The sequence below is a fragment of the Bison bison genome, unplaced genomic scaffold (genome assembly GCF_000754665.1).
Source record: "Bison bison bison isolate TAMUID 2011002044 unplaced genomic scaffold, Bison_UMD1.0 scf7180017862275, whole genome shotgun sequence".
Lineage (NCBI taxonomy): Eukaryota > Metazoa > Chordata > Mammalia > Artiodactyla > Bovidae > Bison > Bison bison.
The window spans coordinates 1,041,043-1,049,747 of NW_011492847.1; the positions used below are offsets into that span (position 1 = coordinate 1,041,043).

Genomic DNA, 8,705 nt, shown 5'->3' on the forward strand with positions numbered 1-8,705 from the left:
AAGTCCTGTGAGATCCCAGAGATTCAAGTTTTAAAGCCGCAAAATAACCCAAGCAGGTCCTTAACAGCAGGAGACTTAACAAAGCTCACACGGTTTGGGTTGGGCTATCACCTGACCACTACAAAGTTACAGAAAAAAAAATTATTTTTCTTTTTTTAAAGTGACAGCTTATCTCACTGGCTTAGCAAATATTTTTCCCTATTATAGTTTGTTTGGAGAAGAACGTAACTTGGAAGCCTTCTTTATTCTTAGCTCTTCCTCCCGCCCCCGACTGTACCATTAAATCCTAGCAAACAGGGTGACTAAAAACGATAGGGAATATATCAGTAATTACCCCAAATTCCCCCCATTTTATGCATGCCAGCGCTTGTTACTTTTAAAAGTTGGTGGTAATAATCAGTTCAGGGCTGGTCTCTCCTTGCAAGGTCACAGGCTGAGCATGCATTAAACTTCTGACTTTCGCTCAGCGGGTGAGGTAAACAACAGGACTATAAATATCCGAGTTTCTCTCTGTGGCTTTGTGGAGCCGCCCAGCTGAGCAAAGAGAAAGGAAGCAAGCTGGTCGGAAGGGGTTGTGTAAGTAGGAACTTTGTGTTTTCCAAACTTGATTCTTTGAGAGTTTGGTAAATGATTTGATTTTCGGGTCTTGATAAAATGTTTTTGTCCTTAGAAGAGATTTGAAAAAAAGAGATGGGTAAAGAAAATAAAGAACACAAGTCTGAACACAAAGTGTGGTGGGGACATTATCAGTTCTAGCTGATTTTTGCCCTGCCTTCTGCACAGTGGAGGATAAAGATAGGGGCAGAGGAGGCTGGAGAAGTGGAATACTTTTCCTCTGCAAAAAGTTGTGTTGTTATATAGGCAATACTGTGTGTTCAAGCTTAAGTATTTCCCACTGAAATGCAAAGTGAGAGCTCTAATGGCAAAACAGCTGGTGGGTTTGAGGAGCAGAGACTGAGATCTGGTCTGTGTAGAGGGTGCTGTAGAAATGTCCAGGGATATTGTGAACAATTTCAAGGTAAAAAAAGAAAGCAGGTTTGGTTCACTGTGGAGAATAGTTATTCTTGAAAGAGTTAAAACCCATGTCAAAATCAGTGGTTACTGGTGCTTTTAGGAGAATGAGAAGGGGACCCTCAGAAGTGGGTCTGAGGATGCAGGGTAGGGGAAGAGGGTGGAAAATGTTTCTGCATATTTTGCTTTTAAATGGGGAATTTTAAACAAATATAGGTCTGTTTGTGGTCAAGAATCCAGGCTTGTGATTGTAAAGTGATGAGATTAGTGAAATTCACAACTACATTTTAATTGTTACTGCATTAAGTGAAGTTTCTCAATAGTGTCCGACTCTTTGTGACCCCACGGACTGTACCTGCCAGGCTCCTCCGTCCATGGGATTTTCCAGGCAAGATTACTGGAGTGGGTTGCCATTTCCTTCTCCAGGAGATCTTCCCAAGATTGAAGGGATTGAACCCATGTCTCCTGCATTGCAGGCAGGCTCTTTACCATCTGAGCCACAAGACCTTTCAGTAAATCTAATTTTATTTATCCTCATTATTTTATGTAGTTGTCTGACAGCTGCAATCAATCAAAAGTTTATGTAAAAAGTGATTTTAAGAAAACAAAGTTAACAGCTTCTTGATTATAGTGATGGGAAAATCTGGAAGTGTGAACTCTGTAATCCACTACCCTCTGCCAATGGCTTTAGTTATTTTTTCATCAAAAAACTGAGTGAAATAACCTTTTCATTTATATTCACTCTTCAGCCAGTTGGAATGCTGTGCAGAGTGAGGGTGCCAGGTGCTGAGTTTATGCTGAAGGGTCTGTAACTACTGAATTTATATTCTATAAAGTGGGGAAAATCTAGTCATTCTAGTAAGAAACAAAAAAAGCCTGAATAATTTTGATGTTTTCTTTGTCATTTTAGGGCATATAAAACTCAATCCCCTCTGTCCTAACCTAGAGGGGTGGGGTGGAGGAAAGAGAGGGAGGCTTAAGAGGGAGGGGGTATATTGTACATACAGCTGATTCATGCTGTTGTATGTGATGGAAAGCACAAAAACGAACATAACATTGTAAAGCAGTTATACTGCAAATAAATAAATAAATTAAAACCCCGAAATTCTGGCTACTGTAGTTACTAAAGGTGACCTATCTGAAAAGAGTCAATATATTGCTGTAGGTAAGAGGTCATGTGTTGGAATCGGTAGAACTGGTTTGAATTCAGTTTCCCTGTGACTTAGTACCTGTGTGGGACTTGGGCAAGCTGCCTAAACTCACACTTAGCCAGTTTTCTCAGCTGCAAAAAGAGATAATGGTCATATAGTTGTAATCAGGTTTTTGAAAGTTCTATCCACAGCTACTAGTGCAATAGAGCCCATATCAGTCTGATTTTAGCTTCTCTGCTCCCCTCTTAACTCTGGGCTCACTCTAGGTAATTTATCATTAGCTGCCTCCTCTCCCCCAACCACCCCGTCCCCAAAGTACTTTTACTTTTTTATCATAGATCAGTGTCTAAACATGTGCCGACTTCCTAGTTCTGGAATTTTGCCTTGATCTGTCTCCCACCGACCTTCATATCAAAATAAGCACGCTTATCTTGATGACCTGATTCACTTGGTGTGTCTGAAATTAAAAATTAAATGTATGGATTTTTCTTTCTCTGCTGAATATGTTCTTTTTTCCACCACCTATCTACAGTTCATGTGTTTTATTTGTACCTCTCTGCAGAGAGCTCTGGCCCTTGTTTTGGGAATATTTCTCATCATGTTATTTAACTTCCCTATTCAGAGGGGTCATTTTTTTTTACCCAAGAACATGCCATCTAGTCACAGGAACTTCCTGAAAGTAGTGGTAGCCAATAAGTAGACTCATAAGAGTGTAGATTTCAGTGAATCTTAAGTGGTACAAGGCCCAGTGATTTGTAGTATTTCTTCTTGGCCAGGTGTCTTATTGGTCCGTATTGGTCTTGGCTATAATAGTAATATTTTGGCTGGCAATAACATCTGAATCTCATGTTGGCAGACTTCCCTCACTGCCACCTCCTTTCTTCCTAAGTTCTCTTCCCATGATGTCTTTTCATTTCTACGCAGAATTCCCTATGTACCCTTCCTGTGCTTAGACTGGTAGAGAAAAGAAAGAAGCAGTCAGAACTTGTGTCTCAAAAATCAAATCATGTCTACAGAATGTTACTTGGCTGTAGAGGCCATATTCTCAGAATTTCCCTAGACATGTATTTTCTCCTGGACATATATCTTCTACTAGAGAAGCACTGGACTGCCTGTTCAGGCTAATCTTCATAGCAGGCTTATTCAAGTATCTCGCTAAGCCAGATAGTTGAGAGGTGCTTAGGCAGCTTCCCTGACTCAGGCTGATCTTTCCCCTTTACAGGGAGATTTGGTGCTAAGATGCCCAATACAAAGAACCCAACAACACAGAGACAGAATCCACTGGCTAGATATTTGTAGAAAGTAGAATTATACCTGCTGGTTTATAGAGATTCCTTGTTACAACTGTGAAGATGACAGAAAGGTTTTCTCTTTTACAGGACAACCCCAGCCATGTGGAGAGGCCTGGGGCTGGCTCTGGCTCTCTGCCTCCTCCTAACCGGAGGGACAGAGAGCCAGGGCCAAAGCTCCTATTGTAAGCAACCTCCACCCTGGAGCATAAAGGATCAAGACCCTATGCTGAACTCCTACGGTTCAGTGACTGTGGTTGCTCTTCTTCAAGCCAGCTGATACCTGTGCATTCTGCAGGCATCTAGGTAAGGTAGTCTTTCTGTGGTCTACAATTTCTTAAGGGGATAGCTATTCAATAGATAACATGCATGAAACAATAAAAATAGAAAAGATATATTTACTAAATTGCATTAAAAAAAAACTATATTTGTTGGCCTAGAACATGTTAGAAGAGAGAAGACTAGGGGGATGTTTACAGTGGCTTTCCTGGAGCTATGTAATTTTTTTTTTCTTTTTGTGTACCTATATTTTGTAGTAGCCTACTAAATATTACTTGTGTAAGGAAAATGTTTTAAATTGTACTCCTGCAAATGGATTAGTTATTTCAATAAAGGAAGTAGATATGAGAGCTTTGCCAGAGTAGAACAAACACTATACTTGCCACCAAAGGTCTTGAGTCATGTAATGAATTTATAAATATATATATTTGTTGGGTTATTTGCCAAATACTTATTGGGTACAATTTCTCTGTAACTGGGAGATGGATTAAAAAGATACACACTTCATAGGATTCCTTTGAGGACCATATGGACTGTTTGTGCAAGCACTTGGCGTATAGTTTTTACTGAGTATAAAGAGTTCAATAAATAATTAGAAAAATACAAGTTTTAGTTTTTTAAAAAAATATAAAAAAGAGGTCTGAGTAAGTAAAAAATAACAAAAGAGTTTCATGTAGGAAAATAGAGGAGAAAGGGAGAAGTCACTAATTATTCCTTTTTTTGTATTTTTTCCAAATATGTTAGATTGGAGGACCTGCGAGTAAAACTGGAGAAAGAAGGATATTCTAACATCTCCTATGTTGTTGTTAATCATCAAGGAATCTCTTCTCGATTAAAATATGTGCATCTTAAAAATAAGGTTTCAGAACATATTCCTGTTTACCAACAAGAAGAAAACCAACCAGAGGTCTGGACTCTCTTAAATGGAAACAAAGATGACTTCCTCATATATGACAGGTGTGTCCCCACCTTTATACACACGTGCATGCACACCCACCCCCACATTACAGTACACCTGCTTCATAGTTAAGGTAATAAGTGATTTAAAACAAGACATCTGCTTTCATCTTGTTACCAAATACTCAAAGTGAGCCCATTAGAATGTTTGGTTTTGCCAGATGACTTCCTTTTACACAAAAGAATTCACCACTCCAATAGGGAAATAAGGAAAACTGACTATACTTTCTTCCCTCTGTACATTAGCATTCTGATTAAATAAAAAGAAAAATCAATTTGTACCTTTCGTACAATTCTCACTTAAAAATGTTGCAGACGAATAACCGTACTTTGCAGACTACTGGCTTATCTCTAAAATTACTATTAATACATTTTAAGGTTATATATCTGCATTTCTTAACTATAAAGTATGTTAATCATTTAGGCATAATCTGTATGAATCTGCTTTTGATTCCATGAATGAATAAAATGTTTGTATTATGAAAGAACTTCAATGCATACATTATTTGCTATCATCATTTCTAGTCGGTGCTGGTTTGTTTGTTTTTTGGCTCTTCAGGGATGGTAAGCCAGACTCTGCCTAGGTCTGAGACCTACTTGGTCTTACTCTAAGTATTTTTAATATTACATGTTATTCTTTCAGGACTGCGAGCTTCTAATTTAATCTGTCACAAAGTTTAACCTTTTGATATTCATATAAAATTGTATATACAGGATAAAATGGGGGCAAGAAGGACATTTAAACTCCACCGTTTCTGAAAATGCCAAGTGTATTTCCATTTCTTTCATTGTGCTGAAATTTTTGCTGCATCAGATTCTTATTTAAATCAGTGGGCTACTGGCCAAGACTTGAGGATCTTTCTCATTATGCTGTGATTTCTTATTGTGTGGAATTTGTGCTGCCTTAGCAGTTATGAAAAGATCATGTGATTTGCAGACCTGATTTATGAGGTCAGTGGTTTGAACTTTGATAGGATTTATGAGCCAATTACAAAATTGTATTTGACCAAATCAAAATAACCACATAATTTTGACTTTATTTATTGTGACATATATCTATTTCATTTTTCACAATGCTAGTATCGGACTCACTGTAGTCTTTTTTTTTTTTTCTTTGAAACTTTTTATTTTGTATTGGGGTACAGCTGATTAACAATGTTGTGGTAGTTACAGGTGAATGGTGAAGGGACTCAGCCATACATACACATGTATCTATTCTTCCCCAAGCTCCCCTCCCATTCAGGCTGCACATAACATTGAGCAGAGTTCCACGTGCTATATAGTAGCTCCTTGCTGGTTATCCACTTTATAGCAGTGTGTACATGTCCATCCCAAACTCCTTTACTATCCCTCCCACCTGGCAACCATATCAGACTCACTATAGTCTTTTCATGACCTGACCTGGTATGCAGTGCCAGGAAGCTTGAGATCCCCTTCAGGGAAATTTACTAAAGTTATGAAAGGGTCTTATAACAGTTATAAGACCATTAAACCTACAGTCTCATGCCAGATGGTGCATGAGTAGGATCATGACACTGAAAATATTGTTCACTTCAGTTTAGTCACTCAGTTGTGTTCAACTCTTTGTGACAGTTCTTTGCATCAGGTGGCCAAAGTATTGGAGCTTCAGCATCAGTCCTTCCAATGAATATTCAGGACTGATTTCCTTTAGGATTGACTGGTTTGATCTTACAGTCCAAGGGACTCTCAAGAGTCTTCTCCAACACCACAGTTCAAAAGTATCAATTCTTCGGCGCTCAGCTTTCTTTATAGTCCAACTTTCACATTTTGACTAGACAGACCTTTGTCAGCAAAGTAATGTCTCTGCTTTTTAATATGCTGTCTAGGTTGGTCATAACTTTTCTTCCAAGGAGCAAGCATCTTTGAATTTCATGGTTGCAGTCACCATCTGCAGTGATTCTGGTGCCTCCCAAAATAGCGTCTGTCACTGTTTCATTGTTCCCTCATCTATTTGCCATGAAGTGATGGGACCAGATGCCATGATCTTAGTTTTTTTGAATATTGAGTTTTAAGCCAAAGTATTGTAATGGCTATTATATTTTTCAGATGTGGCCGCCTTGTATATCATCTTGGTTTGCCTTATTCCTTCCTAACTTTCACATATGTAGAAGATTCCATTAAGACTGTTTACTGTGAAGATAAATGTGGAAACTGCTCTCTCAAGGTATTTTTCTCAATTATTTTTCTTTGAAGAGGAAATCTTTAAAGAGCTATCTAAGTTAGTGTTTCATGACTAATTAGCTAAATCAGCATTTCTTTTGATATACTAGAAATAAACTACAATAGTCATTTTTATAATTACCTACACTTCCTGTTATGTAACATACACTTTAAAACATCTTTTCAAGATTCATACTGCTTTTATCTAGGAGGAGTTTAGAGAACAAAAATCAATGCAGCAACGTATTATAATTACCACCAAATGATACTGCATGACTTTAAGTGCTTAAAGAATTCAGCCAACATAAAATACACTATTGCAATATTATGAATGTGCTCATGTAAGTACATAGTGATAGCAAAGATTATCCATGGCATTACCTGAAGTGGAACAGGCCCAGATAACTACTTAATTCACCAAGAATGTAAGACTGTCAGCTTTTCTGTGACGCTCTTACACAATGCACTTGGAATTACTGATACTTTTTAAAAAATCATTTTATTTTTAAAATTAATAACTTTATTTATTTTTTACTTCTTCACAACCACTAGAATATTTATTCCTTGTTATGAGAAACACTATATGTATGTATGATTTATAAAAAAGATACTTAGAGAATTGATTTTAACTTATATTAACTAAACTTCTTATGTTAAATAAACTTCTTTTCCTCTCAGATTGAGAAGGAAAATAACTCCAAACAATGTTTCCTTGACAGAGCCAAGTTGGCAAAATTTGAACTCAGGTTCAAAAATAATTTAAAATTTTTATTTATGAGCTCTGCTTCCTTTAGATTTTTCCCAACTCTAAAGAAAGCCATTCACATTCTAATGACTCACTTAAGTTAATAAGAAAACCAACAGTTTAATTAATTTAGTTGTGTCATTCTTCACATTTTAATCTGCATAATACTGTGAGGGTTATTTTACTGCTTTTACAGATGAGACTGAAGTAAAGCAAGTAAAGTACTAACTCAGTGTCTAACTTATATTCAGTGCCTGATGAATGTTAGCTATGTTGATTCCTATTTTGGGATTTGTTTCAGTATTTTGAAATTTGGAAAATGCCTAGTAATTATAAATAGTAATAGTAATTATAAATATTAGCAGAGTTAATTTTATTGGCTCTTTTGAGTTATCAGAGGAATTAGTTTGTTTCAGAAAATAATATTATATTCAATGCTTTGTTGACACTGGTGTGAAAGGTTCCGTTTGGTAAACTGATTTTAGGATTTGATAGTTGTTTGATTTTACTGCAGTCGATCTAAGTTCTTTTAACCAGTTAGTTTAGTTTTGCTTCTGCAGATAGAAATATAGTGGTTTTATTCTTCCTCAGAATTCTTAAAAATTTAGGAAATGCTTTTAATAAGGAAAGGAAAATTTGAATTCTGCTGTTGATTTAACTAGTATAGAAGCTTAATTGTTAAAGCTTTAACTTACATTTTAAAAAATCTATTTTCAAAACATTTACATTGATTTATTTGCAAAATGTTTGAAGATTCTTTAGTTAAATGCAAACTTTGTACAAGAAGCACTTTATAATTAGGTATGGATGGGAACCAAATTTAATAAAAAGTCTAGGTGTTGAGGCTGAGATAAATTTTTTTTTCTCTTATTAATATGATGCTGGAAACACAAAACCAGTTCAAATCTAATTAAGCAGTTTGACTTTCATATATGTTAACTCCAGAATTCATTTTTTCATGCATTCTTGCTAAATCTATAAATTTGTTAAATGATTTATAAAATGTATTCCAGGCACTGGAAGATGAAGACGTCTGTAAAAATGTATTTCTGGCTACCAAGGAGAAAACAGCTGAGGCTTCACAGCGACATC

General features: G+C 36.5%; 1 protein-coding gene across 1 annotated transcript in view; it reads left to right on the forward strand.

Annotated features, from left to right (window-relative positions):
- The first annotated feature begins 386 nt into the window (after window positions 1-386).
- SEPP1 (selenoprotein P, plasma, 1) overlaps window positions 387-8,705 on the forward strand; it is a 9,718-nt gene continuing 1,399 nt past the window's right edge. Inside the window, 5 exon segments of the mRNA XM_010832812.1 lie at window positions 387-576; window positions 3,542-3,757; window positions 4,475-4,687; window positions 6,755-6,872; window positions 8,627-8,704. Coding sequence (XP_010831114.1) covers window positions 3,555-3,757; window positions 4,475-4,687; window positions 6,755-6,872; window positions 8,627-8,704 — 612 coding nt within the window. The 5' untranslated portion in view covers window positions 387-576; window positions 3,542-3,554.